We start from the raw sequence: 20,497 nt of genomic DNA on the forward strand, positions 1-20,497 counted from the left end.
AGTTATACCCTGTCTTTTACTTGGTAGCTTGATAGCTTCTACTTAGAAGCCTGGTGACTTCTACTAAGTTAGTAGCTTCTAGCTACCAAGCTTTTACGAACCTATCACATACCTGAGAATAGCTCAACAGCATCCCTCACTTCCTTCCACCTGTCAATCATACAATTCAGTATAATAAACTGGTCAGCTTGTCACCAACTTATATCCGAGGAAACAGGAGCAATGATAAAAGAGGGACCATGGCCACAGTCAATCTGTGACCAAGACAAAGGGCTGTTTTCTGGCAGTGTGGGGATTCTCACTTTTCTCAGAGTAACACAATGTCTGTATAACTGGTTGGAAATACAGACAGCAGAACCATACACAACTACTAAGGGCATAATTATGACACAATAAGTGAAACTATCTGGAATTTTATTTCGATCAAAGGTTGGTGGATTCCAGGTGACTATGATGTGGGAACAAGCAGAAAGGATTACAACCTGACCGAAGACCTCCATTCACTGACTGTGAGGGCTGGAAGTAGACAGGATATTCAGCCTCTGACCCCCTTCCAAAACCTCCTGAGTATCACAGTATTTATGATTTTTTTTCTCCCACTGAGAAAGAATTTCTCTGGTTTTATAGGAGAAAATTTAACAAGAATCTGGAAGTCTCTTGGTAGAAGGAGTAAACTCATCTCACTGGCCTTTAGTACAGTACCCTACTAAAGTTTTATATGTATATAACATGTTTTATATTCATGTATAATATACATCATATGTACATATGTGTCATTATCATTTTATTTTATGTGTATGAGTGATTTGCCTGAATGTCTATGGCCCATGCCTGAGTTTGGTAGGCTCAGAGGCCAGAAAAATGTGTCAGATCCTTTGGAAGTGAAACTACAGACAGTTGTAAGCTAGCATATAGGTGCTGGGCATAGAACCTGAGTCCTCTGGAAGAGCAGCCAGTGCTCTTAACCAGTGAGCCATTGCTGCAGCCAAGGTGTACATATATTATAGTGGGTGGTTTGGTTGAATACATGGATCATTTTGTACTAACACGCTGTAAAGGCTCCTTGAAGGAGGTTGAGAAATCCAGGATGCTCATGAAACTTTAAGAATGAAGGACATAGTTTCTTCTCATAGAAGCTGTATTTTCAGACCTCCTGGGACAATATTGTTTGAATTATCATTGAAACAAGCAGTGTTTCATTTGGATTCTGCCCATCATTCCAGGCCTAGCTCCCTGCAGTGGAAGCTGTGTGGTTGAGACACATTGTTCGCTTCTCTGTCAGGACTGGGGTACATCTATCCCCTTCCAAGAAGGAGGGAAAATTTGATAGTGTACGAGGAGGGAAAGGACTTGTCCCTAGAAATCACTTTTGCCTGCTGCTGTTTATGGAGTATAACTGGGTCTTTGTGCTTGTTTCTGGCATAGATTAATAACTCACTGATGACATTAAATCCACACTGAACATCACATTTTTGGTACGGTTCTATTACAATATTATAGTAGTGTTATTTTCTCCACTAAGTTTTATGAAGCATGGTTATTAGTGAGCTCAGAGTGGTGAATTTACAGAACAGGAGGCCTGGACAGGACCATAGAGATCACCTAGGGCCTTGCTCTCTCCTTTTACACAGGGACAAAATAGAGGACAGTGGTGTGGTGAGGAACTGTATAGTGAATTCGTGACAGAGAGAAACAAAACAGAGGATCACTTCTGTATGCTGCGGAACTTTAGAAAGCTTGAGCTGAATCTTGGTCTAGCATAAATGCCTGAGCTCACCCTGCTCATGGGTGACAGAGAGAGTAAACTAGAACCTTTCTTGTTTCACAACCATGGAGTCTTCAGCACCACCCTACCCTAAACTCCCCCTCCCCTTCCCCCCTGCACCAACTGTCTGTTTACATGGAGCAGCTCCTAGACCTGCAAACCACTGATGGGAAGAAATGACACTCCCTCTTTCCACCTCATCACACATTTTTTAACATAGGGAACAAAAAGCCAACACTGTGTCTCAGAATGTTGCTGAGAACAGGATTTTGATGGGGGGGGTCACTATATTCAAGGTCAGATTTTAAGATGACTGAGTCATACATATAGCCAGACCTAAAGGAAATCAAGAGGCCTACTCTATTGGACAAAATCTAATGGGCTTTTTCACCTCCTTGTCTTGCCTGACCTGTCAAACCTTAACAAAGATCCACTTAAGCTGAAGAGCTTGCCCAGAAAAGAAACTACAAGGAGTTTGAGATTTGCTTCAGGGAGCACGAGGGAAGAAAATGTTTTCTAGAGACCAGAAAGAAAAGGTAGCACTGAAGACAAGACAACCAGAACATACCCAAAATATCTCAAATAGTTAATGATGGTGATTTCTTCTAGATTAAGTCCAGAAATTTAATTCGGTTAACCATCTAAATCTTTAATGAGAGCTTACTATAGTTAGGGAAACGTGCCAGTAGCTGGAACTATGGTGGATGCAAAAATGTTCATAATGCATGGGTTTTCCATTGGGGGAGGCAGGATCTCTCATTGGCCTAGAACTTGTCAAATAGCTTGGCTGGCTGCCCAGTCTTCCTATCTCCACCTCCCTGGAGTTGGGACTTTCAAGTGCACACTGTCATTCCTGGGTTTTTACATGGGTGCTGAGGACCAAATTTAGAGCCTCGAGTTTCAAGGCAAGCACTTTACCAACTGAGGCGTCACCCTAAGTGAAGTTCTCACGAGGGGTCAGGCAATGCAACAATAGCATGAACAACTAACTAGTGAACAGTAGAGGAGAGTAATTGGATCTAGGAATAAATAAGTGAACGTAATCTCTAAGTGAGCATAACCTCTAAGGTATCATGAAAAACAGAGGATCCAACACAAGACAAGCTGCCAGAGGATTTCCTCTCCAAACCTCCCCATGCATGCATGGCCTCTGTTCTTTGGGCTTCCCTCAGTCCATGCCCCCCCTTTGCCAGTGTGGAGCCCCTACAGCTTTCTGGTAGCTATAGAAAAGAAGCAAGTAGTTCTCTTGAGGCTTCAAGTTAGAACTCATCTCTGTTAGACTCAGCTTTTTAGGCAGGGTACAGTCATCACTGGCAGTGTTTGTGCCTGACATACTTATTTGGTGCTTCTGGAAACTGCAGAGATGGGGTCAGGATTATAGTGAAATGACTGTCAAGGGCAAAGGCAAGGGCCAGGTGTGTGCACCCACTCTTTTTTCTCTTGCGTCTTAGTTCCAATGGTGGTGAGCCCTTGCAAAGAGGTTTCACTAGTATCCTTTAAAAAAATGAAATAAGGAACAGTGTTGTCTCATTCATGGCTGGTGTGCGATGCTTTTGGAAGGCACTGCAGACTCAATTAGTAGTAAAGATATGCATGACATTGAAGCAGATGGGAAATCCTGAATGAGTTCCTGTCTCCAGACTAAAGGTCTGCAGTCTTTTTACAGACTGAGTCACATGTGTCCAAGTGCTTCACCTCCTCTCTTCCTGAATGACTTGTTTCTCAGCCAGGGATGCCCAAAGAAAAGGATCTTATTGCCCAAGTGACATTTACCTGCTGTACACCAAGCCAATTCCAGGTCACCTGGTTTGCCATAGAGCTGAGAAGAAAAGCTACCATGAACTAAGTCCTCTTTGCCCTGGATGTAAAACCCAACTCCTGTCTCAGTTTCCCTTTCTTCCCATCAATTCCTGTTTGTAGCATGAAGACACTGGATGCAGGGCTTATCAACAAATCGGAAGTACTTGGTTACTGTTTATTTGTCCCATGCCTCCTTCTGCTTTCTTTAACTACAAGTCACAGTCTTAGATGACAGAAAAAGATCAGTCATTAAAGTCCACCTTTACCAAGGAGAGAAATAAAAACTGAAGCAACCATGAACAAAACCACATATCACCCCCCCATTAACTTAACTCCCAAACCTCACCACAAAGTAGGAGCTACACTCCTGATCAAGTGATAAGAGAGCAGCTCTGAGGACATGATCTTTGCCCTTTTTATTTGCAAGTTCTGTACTCTCCTCTGATGCCAGGTTTTAAAATGAAAGGCAAGGAGCTGGAGAGATAGATAGCTTAGTGGCTAAGAGTGCTTGCTGTTCTTGCAGAGGCTCAGAGTTCAGTTCCCAGCACCATACGAGGTGGCTCACAGTTGCCTGTAACCCCAGATCCAGGGTATCTGACACCTTCTTCTGGACCCTTTCAGGACCTGCACTCACAGGAGGACCTGGATTTAAATCTCGGTCCCCTCATTTTTGCAACTATGTGGCCCTGGCCCATTTCCTTAAATTCTGTGCCTTGGTTCCCTCATATGTGGAAAGAGAGTATTAAAAGCACTGTTTTTGTAAGTTTGGTGCATAGTTTGAACAAGTTAGTTTATAGAAAACAAGGAAAGGGTCTGTTCTGTTTGTTATGATTATTAACATTGGTAATGGTAGCTCAGAAATCTACAGTTCGGCACCAAAAAGCAAATACAAATGGTGTAAGAACTCTCAAAGTGCCTTAACTTCCAGCCATTGCCGAAGGTACAGATGCTCAGAATCACTGCTCATATGACCTTTTCCTTCCGCCCTGGGGTTTTGCAATTAACCTTTACTTTCAAAAGCTGAAGACTTGAGGAAGGTTCTTGGGACCTGAGTTTTGCAAATCATATCCTTGGTGACTCAAGCCCTCCCCACCCACTGTGAGTCTGTCTGCCCACACTTGCACAAAGGAGGGACACTTGCACCAGGCGGGCACACCCAGGCAGCTGGGGCACCCCAACCTCATGGAGTTCTGGCTCTGTGAGTCTAGCCCCCATAACTGTATCCCCAAATCCTGTGTTTGGCTGTCTCTGAGCACTGGTAGACAAGTGATCCTAGGGAATCCAGGACCTACTCCAGGCTTGAGCAACTTTGTACTGGGCAAGCTCATTGCAGAGGAAGCCACTGGGTGCCCTGTTAGCTGCCAGGCTTCCTGCAGAATAGGCACTATTGGGATACAGTAGTGTCATTTTGATAGCAGGCCATAGAAGATATAAGAGTGTTCTGGGAAGTGTTTCTGCATCACTCCCTGCTGATTCCACCTGCCAGAACCAAGTGTGAGTCAGAGGGTCTGTGAGCCTCTGATTCAAGGACTCCTAGTGTCAGACCAGCAGCTCTCAGAGCCAACCGATGCTGGACAGTGATTCATTTTGAGGTTTAAGTGTGAGTTTGGTGTCATCAACCCATTCCCAGCCATCCACTAACCCTCTCCTTAGACCCGCCCCGTAGCCAGCAGCCACCAGAAGCACAGAGAGACAAACTCTCTGCTTGGGAAGAGGACATAGAAGCCCCTGTATAAGCAGTTAGCCGGCCAAACCTTCTCCACATACTGTGGAGAATGTCACCACTCTCAGCATGCTGTCATACACAAGCATATTTGCACACTTAGCGTATCAGCCAGCCTGCCTTTATACATGAAAATTCTTATTTCTCTATTTCAGACACTCTTTTCAGTCCAACATTTCTGGTCCTCATTGTGGATCTGCACTGGGATCTGGGACCATAAAAGTGAGTGAGATCTAATCCTTGATTAGATGGAATCCCTCAGGGTATCCCATGAGGCTGCAGAGGGCAGGTAGCAGAAGCACCTTTTCCATTTCTCACTGACGGTCCTGGCTCCCCAAATCCTTACTGGCCCGTTTGGAGCTAGGATGGGCTTTTTGGTTTTGTTTGGTTTGCTTTTGGTTTTTGTTCTTCTTGTGGTTGTTTGCTTTTAGGTTTTGGTTTACTTGTTTGTTTCCCCAGTGATGAAGGTTAAAGTCAGGACTTCATGCATGCTAGGTAAACACTGTCACTGAGTTTCAGTGAAGTATTATGTTTAACAGAAATGTGAGACCACTAAGTGAATGAAAATTTGGGCTCAAATGTAAGGCCCTCCTCAAAAAAACTGCTTGTGTCCTCATTCGAGCAGAGGCACAAAGTAAACCTAGTCATCAGCTTCTGGTACAAACCCCAAGAATCTCTCTCTGAAGTAGAGAAGAGCCCCTTTGAAAACTCCGCGGGGCCAAGACACAGCTGCCAGCTGCTTTAGCTCACACTTTCACAAGAGTCATCTCCCACGCATGTTCTGATTAGCGTTGCTCAAATGGAGGTCCTCATGAGACACTAATGTAACTCCTGCCTTGTCGTCAAGTGACCCCAGGGCATCCCCCAGCCCTGCCACACACACACACACACACACACGTGCCTCCTGTTCTTTTAGTGACACTGAGTCTATCTGGTTGGGTAGCCACATGCTTCTAGAGGTTCTCAGTGGATTTTGGTTCAAGAGCTGTGACTTCTCTAGAAAGCCCTGTCAACCCACTGCCTAGGGTTTCAAGACTTCCCCTCAAATGGGGTGAGTATATTTAACCATCTAAAGAGTATATAACAGCAGTTCTCTATGGGTCACTGTATCCAAAATGCCTCCGAGAGCAGCACAGGAGTGTCTGTGGGACCTTTCTTAATTTGCAGGCAAGGGGTATTGCCCTGACTTGTCTCTTAGGTAAAGAGCAGCCTCTCCCTTTTTGCCAAGCCTAGAAATGAGAGCATGTCTAAAAGGGCAACTGGACTCTGATAAGGAAATGGACTTATTTTAGCAATAAATATCTAGGTTGGCATCTCTAACAGCTGTGGCTGAGCCCTGGGAAAGATGGGACAGAGGAGGGCAAGGCAGGGCAGCCAGGAGCCTACAGTCTTCTGGAGGGAGGCAAGAGAGAGAGGCTATTCTTGATCACTTTGCTAAGTACAGCGGGCAGGAACAGTGAGAGACCACAGGCTACTTCCAGAATCCTCCAAAGGTAGCGATGGGGTGATGGTAGATGATGGGGCACCTCAACTCTACTCCTGTGTCCTTGCATCCTTGATTTCATTATCGAGAAAATGGTGCTAGGAGAATCTCAATGTGTGAGACCACTGCAAAGCTATGTACCAAAAACCAAACACCTACTGTTGACTGAATTTGAGCAGTGGGTGGCACTTCTTAAGGGTTTTGGATGCTGGGTGGCATTAGCAACATGCCAGGATTTTAAAATTATGGTCCTTCTGGGATAGGGACTCCAAAAGAAGACCAACAGAGTCAGCTAACCTGTACCTCTGGAGGCTCCCAGAGACTGAACCACCAACCAGAAAATATGGGCTGGACTTCCACATAGTCTTCATGTGGGTCCCAAAACACCTGGAGCAGGGGCAATCCCTGAATCTGCTGTCTGCCTGTGGATCCCATTCCCCTAACTGGGCAGCCTTATCTGGCCTCAGTGGGAAAGGATGTGCCTAGTACTGCAGTAACTTGATGTGCTAGGGTAAGTTGGTACCCAGGGGGACCTCCCCCTTCTCAGAGAAGGGGGAAGGGGTATAGGGGAGGAAGTATGTGAGGGGAGACTGGGAGGAGAGAGGATGCTGCAATACGGATATAAAGTGAATGAATGAATGAATGAATATAAATAAACAAACAGATAAATAAATGAAAAATAGGGTACTTCTAATTTTTCAGTAATGCTCAAGAGTCATATGAAACAAGAAAGGTTTGCCTTGGGTACCATTTTTCTTTAGGGTAAGATATGGTGATCATTATTCTTAAACTCAAACTGAATATATTGAGCCATAAAATACAAAACTGTGATGAGTGTGTAGGTAGCGCTGAAGGTGTTAAAAATGTTATGCCACACCCCAGATTGACCACACCTTCCTCCTCACCATTTCAGGTGAAACACTGGGGCCCCCACATTACTCCAGAGCCTTCAGTATTTCAAAGATGTCCTCACACCCTAACGGAGCAGGCAACTCACCAATCCCTGTCTCCCATCGTCTGCTTCCTCTGGGGGAATAGAAGGGTTTTTTTTTTTTCCCTTAGTGATCTTTAAAGTTCCCATTTTTGAGTCTATGACAGTGAATCAGGAAATTTTTAGGGAATGAATGGAAGGAGATCTGTCATAGACCAGGAATTTTGTGTGGTCCAGTATCCCCTCCTGCGTAAGGGGAAGTTGGCAGAAAATAGAATTTTTTTTCTCCTCAGCTGCCAGAGTCTCCCAACACATTAACTCCTCACTGTATTTTAGAAGGAAGTAGATGTTCTGTGTGTGCCCGGGAGTAACTGAATGAATGGAGATACTTCAGCAAGGACAGGGCTTGCTTCCTTACTTCTTCACCTGGGAAGGCTTAGCCTACACTCTAACTGCCAATGCTCAGAGGAAGGAGAATGGTGCCTGCTGCCCCCAAGTCCCAAGACTCCCAGATGAACCCCATCTTTCTCAACAATAGAAGTGCAATTTCCTAGCCACGATTTTTGGAAAGGGAGAGGAGAGATGCAAGTGGACACTTGTCCCCTCTGCCTTTGGTCTAGGGCCACTTTCTTCCCTTGGGGGAGAAGTTGCTTGGCGGCCTCCACCACTTCTCTACCGTTTGACTTCCAGCACAGCACTGGGCACAGCAATGAATGGTTTCTCCTCTTACTCTACCCTTCCCCAACGCCCCTCCACCTCCATTCCCCACCCTCACCACCCTCAGCCCCACCACCAGCAACTTTGCTGGTCTCAGTGCTTCCTCATCATCTTCCCAAACCAGTCACTCCCAGAATGGGGCAACCATGATGCCTCTCTTCTCCCTCCCCTTTCTCTTTCACACACATCCTGTACTAAGTCGCATCTCATTTCAGAGTCTCACTTCCTTCATCAGCTTTATGAGGGCGTGAAAGCCAGGGCCCATGGTGCTGCTGCTACTGGCACCAGCTCTATTTGTCCTGGAGCCACACTGTACAACAAGAAGGTAGAAACCCCAAGGCAGAAGAGAGCCTGCTGGCATCAGAACCTGACTCCAGGGGGTTTGGAAGGGCAACAGGTATCTGGGAGTAGAACTTTTAGAATAGCCGGGAGACAGGCCAGGAAAATGTGGGAGTTCGGCTCCTCAGCCCCAACAAAGGTGGGAGCAGTATACCAACCTTCCTCCTGTCCTCTGAGGTCAGGTCCAGGCTCTCTCTGTCCTTCCCTCATCCATCCTGAATGTTTCTGCCTTCCAATGGGTTCTAGGAGCTGGCTCCCTATGGGAGCCTCCACTGCAGCCTCTGCTGGCTAGGCTGTTACTGTCCCTGAAGGTCTTTTCAACTTTGTCTAGCACTTGCTTTTAGATATCCCATGGCAGTCTAAGCTAGGGAACTTAATGAACCCAAGTTCACACCCAGCCCCACTCCTTGCTGTGTGAATAGGAGAAGTCACCTAACCTCTCTGAGCCTCTGTTTCCCTACTGGTAAGGTGTTGGGGGGATCATTTGTCACCAAATCACCATGAGGATAAAATGAGATAGCTTATGTGAATTACCTAACATAGCACAGCAAAGGACACACACGAACGGTCAATAGTGTCCTGCTGCTATTATTATTTGCATTACTTCTGCATCAGTATTCAAAATTTAACATTCAAAAATGGAGGTGCGATTTCCTAGTCCCAACCTACCATGTCTAAAAAGAAAAAAAACCAGTTTGGCACCCCTTACCCCCAGAACTGGATTTAGTAATTCTTGTTGAGAGGAACTCACTGAAGTCTGAGCTGACTTAATGACCTAGCTGGCACTTCTTCAAAGAAAATTTAACTATGCTGATGATAACCAAAGCCTTCGTGGAATTATCTGTTCATATAAAGATAAAGGAGGGGGGACACTTGAAAATGAGCCATACTGGATATTTGGCCCCAGTTCCTCCCCTCCACAGCCACCAAAGTCACCAACCACATTTAGATGGGATATTAGGGACTGCGCTAAAGTTTACAGGTTACCCTGATACAAGTCCCCTCCTGCTCTGAGGCTGCCAGGCAGCAAATATGGACCCTGTTGCTGTTTGACTTTGCCTAGATTGGTAAAACCAGGGAGCTGCAAGCACTGCATGGCTGGTCGAATTATTGCTCCAGTTATGTGTCCTCCTTGGTCCATGCTGGAACCTTTTGGCCACTCAGAGCCTCACACAAACCAGTTCAAACTCCCACAAGCTAAAATAAAGCCGTTGGTGACCAAAGCGGACTTTAAGAGCCCCGAAAACTAGTCTAAGCTGGGACCCACTGTCTTCAGCTTTTCGAGGCTCCTTTCTGAAAAGCTCATTGCCCAATCTCTGGCCTGTAGCTATGTGCACACCTTGGGGAGTGCTCTACAGGTCCCCGCTCTACCTCTGTCCCAGTGTCTGCCTCTACCTGCCTAGCCACAGCTAGCCGGGCTTGGGGAGCCCTTGAGCACCAGAGCCTGTTAGTTGGGACAGAGGATGCGCGCATCCAAGAGTACAGTTACTTTTGAGCCATGTGCTCCAGCAAGCATGGGGACCTCGCCCAAAATCTGCGGGCAACCTGCCCAGCAAACTGTCTTCTCCCTTTCTCTTTTTCTTTCACCAAAGCAGCACTTCCCAGGCGTAAACTCTTTCCAATAGCGTAGCCCCAGATCCCAGCTTTGCTTTGCTAGCCCAATTCACTACAGTCCCTCCCCGGGGCGATTCAAACCAGAGGCATCCAGCTGGAGTCCTCAGGCGCGGCGGCGGGCCACTCACCGATCTGCTGCTGTGCCAGGCTCAACTGCAAGAGGCAAAGTCCCCAAGCTGTGTGCCACCAAAACTTGTCCATGGTGTGCGGGATGAAACGGAGGGATCTAGTCGCCTCTGGAAAAGGGTCGCGGGGAGAAGGGCAACGAGGGTGAATGGAACCTGTCACTGGCTGGGGGCCGCTGGGCAATGAGACCGCCTCGGAAGTTGGCTGTGGTTTTTATTCCAGGCTTTGAAAGAGTGAGTGACCTAAGAGGGAGGGAGCGCGCGAAGGACACACCCAAAGCGAGGGGGCTGTGACTAAGCAGCCAACGGAAGTTTAAAGACACACCAGCCCGCTTTCGCTGCTGCCCCTGCACCCCTGCCCTGCTCTCCTGGACAGAAGAGAATGGCTGCTGCCGCCCCCCGCACTCCCCCCCCCCCCCCCGTGAGCCCACGTTCCCCAGGGCCACTCCACAGGCTTCCTACCCTGGCCCAGCCTGCCGACCTATGAGAAGCGCTGCCTGGGACAAGGAGAATGACTGAGTTCTATGACCTCGCCCCTCTCAGTTAAATCTTCCAGTTTCTCCTTTGCCACTAAACTTCTGGGAACCTGGCTAGGGAAAGACTGGGTTTCCCAGGAAGCTGAGGAAGCTGGACTTATCTTAGGGAGATGCTGGAGAGAGAGAGAGAGAGAGAGAGAGAGAGAGAGAGAGAGAGAGATCCTAGTGGAGAGTGCTTTCCTTGCCAGGGTGGGGACTGAAAAGTGGGGAACTTGTGGGAGTGTTCTTTCCTCTTTCCCTCTGAGAGAAGTCCAAACAGCTCATCAGATCTTTGATCCGGGAAAACCCAAGGGTGCCCAACACATTTCATTCATGCTCTCAAAATATCTACCAATTTCTTAAATCCTTCTAGGACTCACACATTCAACCATTCATTCCTCTGTCCACCCATCTTCCTCCTGCAAATGCGCTAATCTAGCCATACTACACCTGCCCACCAGTTCTTGTATTCGCCCACCTGCACAACCTTTCAATCATTTTCACACCCCTCCTCAGCTCATATCTGTTCATCATATTTCCCATCCATCCTGACGCACATACATGTTTCCCATCTCTCATTCTACCCATCCCCATATCCACTTACACATTTAACTGTTCTTTCTTGTTTACATTTTATATTCTCTTTGCTGCAAACTTTAATACATTCAAATTCCCCTTTACATCTTGATACATTTCAAAGAGGGATGCACATTTGCCATAGTCTTCAAGGGAGAAATCTCAAGGCTGAAAATCGGGGGAAATCGTATTTAAAATTGCAATTCCCTATCTTCTCTAACACCCTGCAAGTTGCAATTTGGATATTAAAAGCTCTGCTTATTTTTAATGTGAACTAAATCTGAGTGGACTTCTTGCCGAATGAGAAACACAGAAGGCATGGCCATGGCAGGACCCGGAATGAATCATGACAGAATTTCTGAAGAAAAATGATATTTTGGGATTTACTGAAAGAAACTGAGAAAGTGAGAGAAATGTACCCAGCCACCTGTCCATCCATTTATTCATCAAGCACGTAATGAGTGCCAGAGGGTTTCAAGAGAAGCAATCCTGGTTTGGTCCAGGCACTAGCTCCCACACAAGCCAGTGGCTGCTACAGTATAAAATATACTGCAAACTACAGCTAGGACTGGAAGATGGCGCAGCGATAAAGTGCTTGCTGCCAAGCATGGGACAAGTTAGATCCTTGGAACCCACATGGTGCCTTAGGCAAGTTGTCCTCTACCTGTCACAGGACTACCACATACACACAATTAATAACTGTTAAAATGATTTAAAAATAATCATTTTATTTTTCAGCCAGCTTTTTCTGTGTATAGATTAAAAATATTCATAAGAATTGCATTTGTTCCGAGTATCTACAAGCTTTTGATTATTTTGTGAACCACACAGCTTAACTGCTATGTATCACATATATAATACACTACATTCCACTTTGTTAGGTACTACAAGTATGCAGCAGCGATTAGAAGAATATGTGTAGGTTATATGTAAATACTGAGCCATTTTACATAAGAGAATTCATCTTCTGAAGTTTTCATATGAAGCTTGGGTTTTCTGAAAGTGATCTGCTGCTAAGGAACCTCTGTGTCTATCTCTGTCCCTGTCTCTCTCTCTCTCTCTCTCTCTCTCTCTCTCTCTCTCTCTCTCTCTCTCTCTCCCTNTGTGTGTGTGTGTGTGTGTGTGTGTGTGTGTGTGTGTGTGTGTGTGTGTTTAGGATGCCACCAATCCTGCAGTCCGAGGAAAGAAGTCACAATATTTTCTTGGAAACACTAATGTGACATCTCAAGAAAGATGATACTTTGGGCCAAGGTGTGGAAAGAAAATGAATCCTTGAGACGGTGCAGGGACAGGTCACCTGCAGGGAGTTCTCTTGTTGAGGAGTAACAGGCATTCAAAACTAGAGTACCTATCTCTCAATCCTGTTCTGGCTGCTTACTACTTTATGGCCTCAAGATAGGCAAAGAGCTTTTATATGCCTCCATTTCCCCAAATACAAAAACGGGTTCAATAGTAGTATTCACTTCATAGGACTGACAATGAAGGAACAGCTTTGAAAGCCTTGCATCTCTTAAACACTGGATGTGTCTATGCATGTATGTTTGTACACATGTGTATTTTGTATGATATATATACATATATATATGTATATATATATATGGCTTGAATATTATATCAGTCTGAATGCACGCGGCAAGAACAATGACTAGAGAACTCTGAAGGGGCCAGGTTGTAAACTTCAAGGAACTTTGAACTTAGTCTTATAGAAAGCCGAGAGCCATTTAATGTTTTGAAAATGATTTTTATGTGAAACACACTTAAGTTTACTGTCTTATCTACATGCAAGTGCAGGAAAGTGGCATTTAGTTAATTCACAGTGCTATGCCTCTTCACAACTTCACTGTGGGTTTTTCAATAAGGGAGAGCCTTACGGTAGCATGTTTAAAGACATTGATAGCAGTGATCGGGCTACAAAAATCACTGGACCACTATCTAGCCAGTGTGTGCCTGGCAGGGCAGAGTGACTCAACGGTCTGCCTTTCTGAGATGGAGAAGACACCTCTCAGCCTCATCTGAAGAGAAAGCACTTTAGAATTTGTCAGTGGGTGGAAAGATCTGGCCTTTCTGTTGTTTGAGACCTAGAGACCATTTATTTCAAATTATAAAGGCCTCCACCTCTTGGGGTAAACATCCTAGTGGGTGTAGGGAATAATGAATGAGGAATAATCTTGAACATTCGTGTTCAAGATTTTTGTCATACTTTCTTTGGAGGAAAGGAGGGAAATAGGTAGTTACTAGGAAGGATGTTTTGTGGAACCCAGGGGTTCCTTTGGGAGCCCTTCAGAAAAGGACATAGAGGCCAGAACTGAAGATTCACGGTGATCTATGTTCTTCCCTTGTCCCTCAGCCTGTATGACATGGTCTATCAGTTTTTTATATCAGAATACCATGAGACAGTTCATTTTGACAAAAGATTCTGAAAAACAAACAAACAAAACAGAAAAAAAAAAAAAAACAACCACAGACCCTGCTTTGTTGGTGTGCTTTGCACTTGTTCAGTAAACAATACTGCCCAAAGGTGTGTGGTAGAAGATGAGGGGGAGCTGACTGAAAGTGCGCTGCAAGCTGCAGAGAGACATGCAAATTCTGTAGAAATTATTATTAGGATTTTTCTCCCATAGGGGAAGGGCTGGCTGTCTCTTCCCGATAGTTCAGTGAGGGGTTGAGACAGCTTGCCCTGGTGCCACAAATGACTCATTTTCAATAATAGACTAAGTCAGGCTAGTCCTTGGGAATTCCTGGATTATCTCTGGGTCTCTTGTTATCCCCTTTTTAAACACCTCACTCACACCATAGGCCACCGGGTCTTGTCCATCTTCTTTCTCCTTTGCACCTCTATAAAAGCAATAATCCTTAAAATAATTTACTTCAGGAATTTGCTATCAGTTGTGCATTGCATCGGTCATCTTTTATATGCCAAAACATGGATATGGGAAACTGAAACTGAGAGCTTGAATTGGTGGGGCTTGTCATGAGATCACAGGATTTGGAAAGAAGCCAGAATGCAGTCATCAGCCTTGGGCTGAGAAAGCCCCAAGTCTGAACATCAGTGACTTTACCTCTGGGAAATTTGGGTTCAAAATGAGGGAGAGGAGACCATTTTCATAGCTTAGGAATACTGAGAAAAATAAGATATAAGGACCCGCCTCTGGGGTCTTGCTTGGTGGAGAGAGCAATCACTTACCATCTTATGAACTGCCTGTGTTCAGGGACATGATTATATATCAATTTCAGTAGCTGACGTATTCCAGTCTCTGGCTTTATCTATCATGATCCATAAATAAGCACTGTATAAATGCATGTGCAATTGCTGCCTTCTTTTTTCCCATCACAGCTTAGGGGGTGTTTCAGAAGCCACATGAGCTCATAGGTAGATCCATTTAGGCAACTTGAGGATTGCTGAACTCATTCAGACAGCACTCTCTGTAAAGTGGCCAGTTTAGCGGCCTGCAGAGGAGCCTGTTCACATGAGCAGATTAGATGTTCTTATAGAAACACGAGGGCCTGATGGCTTCTGATGAATGATAATGTATCTCCTCTTCTTAAGCAAAGAAAAATAAAAAATCAGACCAAATGTGAAAGTATGAAGGGCAAGGCTAGGAGACCCAGAGATGGATTGTGGAATGGTACAAACATTGAACACTGTCTCAGAGACAAGAATTGGTCAGTCCAGGTAAAGGTAAACGTACCGTTCCGGTTAATGTTGAACTCTTAATGCAACCCAGTCTCAGTTCACTGTCCCAGGGTGAATTCTCTGCACACAAATGAGCAATAGTGAGAAACTCTCATGAAATAATCATTAGTAGAGTCTAACAAACCGGTAACTGGGGGGGGGGGTGTGAATCTTTATTATAAATAAATAACTTCGAATGGCTATTATTCAGCTAGAAGAGATCACAGAGTTGGGCCTTTAGGATTAATAAAGCTTTCAAATTATGACAAACTAAGTAGTTGCTGTGACTGCAGCACTCTGGGAATGCCATGGGAACAGAGGAGCCTAAATTCTAAATTGGCCATGTCAGTCACAAAGTGGCTTTCATGTAAACCATTTGGGGCTAAGAAAAGAGCACCCGACCCCAGAGTTGTTCAGTAACCAACTTAGAAATGTGAATATTTGAGTATAGGATTTAAATTGTTTGTCATCTTCATTCATGCATGCATGGATGTGTGCATTGTACAACTACTAAACCGTGGGCACATTATACACATTCTTGTTTTTTAAGTAATTAGCCATAACAATTCCACCATCACCACTACAATTGCCATCGCCACCACCACCACCATTCTATCATCAACTTCACTACTATCATGAGCATCATTAAATCATTCCCATTGTCCTGCTTTTGTCTCTGTGGCTGTGATAAAGTAACTTGACAAAAAAACAACTAGGGGAGGAAGGGATTCATTTCCACTTACATTTCTAAGTCATAGTCCATCGTCGTGGAGAAGGCAGAGACTCTAGTCAGCTAGTTACAGCATATCCACAGTTGGAGCAGAGGGAAACGAACGTGGACATGTTCATTTGCCTTCTTGCTTGCATTTCTCTCTATCCCACTTAGCTTGATTTCTCCACTCTTACGAAGTTCAGTTCTCCCTGACTAGGGAGTGGTGTCACTCACAATGGGCTGGGTCTTCTCATATCAACTAGCTTATGAAGACAATCCTCTATAGGCATGCCATAGACATAGTGTAGACAACTCCTATTTGAGACTCTTCTTGGGTGATTCTAGGTTGTGTCAATTTGACAAAGCTACCATCATACCACCATATACATTGTCATTACTGTCATTGACAACATCACTGTCAATATCACCACTACCATTAGCACCACTTTCTGTCATCACAAACACCTGTATTGTCAGGCTTGTAAAAGTTAGTCTTACCACAGTCAGTCCAAAGTTATCAAATTGTTACAGAAACCCTATTGACAGTTGCTCATGACTTTACAGATTTAAACAAACAAACAAACATCCCTGAATCTTGAAAGGTCAGATAACTGTTTCAAAAATCACACCTTTATTTTACTTAACAAAATATCCAGTCATTAAGAAATATAAAGACAGAAATCTTCTGTTCCCTCCTAATTATTGATCTGGCAAAACCACTAAACCAATGGTGTCCAGATTAGTATTTACTTTACTTTTATTCTACTCAGTTTCATTTAAGAAAGATAAAAGCTAGTTCTCTCTAATAGAGTCAGTCACACTAGATGTATTAACCACACTGAAAAGTAGGCACCATGCCCAGCAGTTGATGGCCAACACAAAACTAGCTCAATGGTGTTGCTGTATAATTTTGTCTCATATTGCTCTGTGACCTCTCCCTCTCTTTCTTTCTTGCTATCACTTGTTTGTTGTTTTTGTTTGCTTGTTTGTTTTCTAAAGAGTGATCGAAAAGAGAAATAAAGGCATGGAGTTGGGTCAGTAGGGATGTGGGATAGATGTGGGGAGGGGAATCCTGATTTTAAAATATCACATGGGGAGATGGACTGGTTTTAGTTACATGGAGGGCAAAACATGCTGATTCTCACAGCTTTCATAAAACGTGGAAAGGCTTATTTCATAGCAGAGACTCAGATGTTGACTGCTCATTAGCCAATCTGAAGTCGTGGAGTGCTATCTCTTTTTCCCTATAGAATCATCACCAGGTAGCTGTGTGGTCAAACTAGACATGAACACCACCCTATTGCAGGACAATTTTGGGGTCTTTTCTTTTCATTGCTGTTGTTACTGTTGTTCAATCCATAAGACACAGTTCCTTCCCCTGACTCTGTAACTTTACGATGTGACTCCCCATTTTCCTGAGCATGGCCGAATGATCCCAGTGGCACAGCCTGATCCAAGTCTAGCCATGTTAGAACTGTTCACGAAAATTGGAAGCACAGTGTAGCTGATCATACATAACACAAGCTTAAAGGCTACAGGAAAGCTATATACCTCCACCCATGTTTATGGAGAAGCAGGAGAGAAAGTAAGGCAGAGAGTCAGAGACAAACAGAAAATATTCCCTCAGTTCTGATCTGACACCTTGCAGATTTCTTGGCTGCTGTGGGGGCACCCAAACCCTTCTCACTAATTCCCTTCATTCTGCCTCTGTTAGCCCACACTAGTTTCTGTTACCTACAACCAGACAGACTTAATGAATATGAGACTATAACTCCACCTACTGAATGGTAAAAAGGCTCAAGTTTGTCATCAAGACTCCCATTGCTGGGTCTGAACCTCAGGATTGGACTGTATGGCATAGGTCTTCTCTTGCTCCTTTTGTGACTTGGCTCCCTCTCAGCTCTCCTAACTTAGTCACATTCTACCCAAAGAACTTCATTGTCTCTCCTGTACTGTGACAGAAACTAGATTCCAAAGAGATTTGCCTACAGTTGCAAGCTGATCCAAATGAGTAGCAGATCTTCTGTCTTCCAAAGCCTTTGTCAGAGAGCCCCTTTCTGCCTGGACATGCCTAATAATCTATTTCAAAGGCAAAACCTTCCACCTGGCAGACAGTAACAGCTTCTCTTCGAAACACCCAAAGGGTAGAACTTCTGGGCTCCGATGCAGAGGCGTGAGCCTCCAGCCAAGTCCTGATGGGGTTTAACATCAATACTTATGAAAAAGGAAGGGTTTACAGGACTAGGAGAAGCCATGCCAAAGCCTGTATCATTGCTGGATACCATTCCTTGACCTCAGAAGCCTGAATCTAGATGTTGCTACATGGCTGACAAAGAGATTTGTTGAACTAAACTCAATCAAGAAAGGATGTGGGCAGGGAGGGGGGAGGAGAAAGGAAGAAAGATAACTAGGTTGAATGTGGTGGTGATTGTATAAGAAGGTAGGGGATAAAGGGCAGGGATAAAACCACCAAGATCTGAAGGAAAATAAATCTTTTCAATCATCAAATAGGAATGTGACAGATCTCGTCAGCAACTGGAGTGCATCGGTGTGCAGTGCACAGACTAAGCACTGAGAGACAAAGATGAAGGAAGCCTGCCTTCTCTCCTCCAAGAAAGTGGCTGAGATCCATGCTAGCATGTCGGGACTTTCATTAGGTCAAGAGTATTTCATAATCGCCTCTATATTCTAGGCCGTACTCTCGATACTAGTGCTCCAACAGCTCAAAGACAGGCTAGTTTCTCTTTATCGTTGAGGAAATGGACCTAGGGTATAATAGTCTGGGGAAGGTTGGTCTGAAGGGGTGATGCTTGAGTCACATTTGCACAAAGATGAGAGAGAATTTTGTCAAAGTTCACTGCAAATGCAAAGGTTGCTGTGAGGGTTCTGGTTGGTTTGGAGGCAGACACAACTCATGTGGCTGTAGCAGAGAGAAGAAACAAACATTAGCTAGCTTTGCAGGCCATGGGGGGAGGTTTGGATTCAATGATGGTTGCAATGGAAAGACTTTTAAATGGGTGAAACCTAAATGCTCATGGTGACTTCTTAGGTCACAGTTACAAGAAGGGCATTGAGACTTTATCATACAATGGGTAAAAGTTCCTTGGTGGATTAATAATGTACATTAGGTTTACAGGATGCAAAAACAGTAACACAAGTACTAGGTGGGTAGCTCAGTGGTGTAGCCACTGCCTGGCATGCACGATGACATGAGCTAAAAATCCTGAGCACAGTGAATAATCTGATCATGAGAGAGTATTAAATTGTATTAGGTAGAATGGTCTTAGCCGGGCAGTGGTGGCACACACCTTAATCCCAGCACTTAGGAGGCAGAGGCAGGCCAGCCTGGTCTACAGAGTGAGTCCCGGGACAGCCAGGGCCACACAGAGAAACTGTGTCTCGAAAAAGAGAGAGAGAGAGAAAGAAAGAAAGAAAGAAAGAAAGAAAGAAAGAAAGAAAGAAAGAAAGAAAGGAGGGAGGGAGGGAGGGNAGAAAGAAAGAAAGAAAGAAAGAAAGAAAGAAAGAAAGGAGGGAGGGAGGGAGGGAGGGAGGGAGGGAGGGAGGGAGGGAAGAAGGTCTGGTTAATGCCTGAATAACAACAATAAAATTTCAGTGATTAACACCGTGACCAAGGATGATTCCCGCCATGTTATGGTAATTGTGACTTATGTGTGGACTTGGAAATCATAAGCATTTCATTAGCCTAAAGTACTCAAGAACCTAAAGCAAGCAAGGGGCAAAACCATAGCACATTAGGAAAGTCCAACAATATTTCAAGGCAGTTTGCAATGTACTGGATGAGAAGCTGGGTATAGGGCCAAGATGACTCAGTGGGAAAGGGCACTTGTCACCAAGCCTAACAGCCTGAGTTCAATCTCCAGGACCCTAACGGTGGAAGGAGAGGACAGTCTCCTTCAAGTTGTCCTCTGACCTCCCCATAGTTACTGTGGTATGTGTAACACATACAAACACACATACATACAGACATACACAAACACACCAACACGTACACACCACACACACGTATACATTTATACAAACACCTCATACACACATATAAACACATACATATCACACACATATATATCACACACATGCACATAAATACACTTACACACCACATACACACACATCATACTTACACATACCACATACACATATATCACACATTCATTCCACACACCACACTCAGACACCTCATACACACACCCCATACGCACACATATACATCACACACACATGTGAAGAAGAAGAAGAAGAAGAAGAAGAAGAAGAAGAAGAAGAAGAAGAAGAAGAAGAAGAAGAAGAAGAAGAAGAGGAAGAAGAGGAAAAGGAAGAGGAAGAGAGGATAGGTCTTAGCACTGTAGGTCAGAAAGGTGTTTTAGCACTTGGGCACTGGATCCAGATCCTGATGGCCAAATAGTTTGACTAGTCATCCTTTATCTCCCTCTTTCTTTTCCCCTTCCCCCTTTCCTGGCCTAACTCCATCCTCATTCAGTAACTCCTAACTGTCTCTTAAGACTC

The 20,497-nt window shown here is 44.6% G+C and overlaps 1 protein-coding gene across 3 annotated transcripts in view; it reads right to left on the minus strand.

Moving 5' to 3' along the window:
• The window catches only part of Cd44 (CD44 molecule (Indian blood group)), an 89,019-nt gene extending 78,121 nt beyond the window's left edge, over positions 1 to 10,898 (minus strand). The window contains exon 1 of one of the 3 annotated variants that reach the window (XM_021183489.2): positions 10,501 to 10,758. In XM_021183489.2, the coding sequence (XP_021039148.1) occupies positions 10,501 to 10,573 (73 nt within the window). In that variant the 5' untranslated portion in view covers positions 10,574 to 10,758. Of the gene's footprint in view, positions 1 to 10,500 lie in introns of all 3 variants that reach the window. The other 2 variants (XM_021183498.2, XM_021183532.1) reach the window with 2 other exon arrangements.
• Positions 10,899 to 20,497: the final 9,599 nt, after the last annotated feature.

Source organism: Mus caroli, chromosome 2 (assembly GCF_900094665.2).
Source record: "Mus caroli chromosome 2, CAROLI_EIJ_v1.1, whole genome shotgun sequence".
NCBI classification, from domain to species: domain Eukaryota; kingdom Metazoa; phylum Chordata; class Mammalia; order Rodentia; family Muridae; genus Mus; species Mus caroli.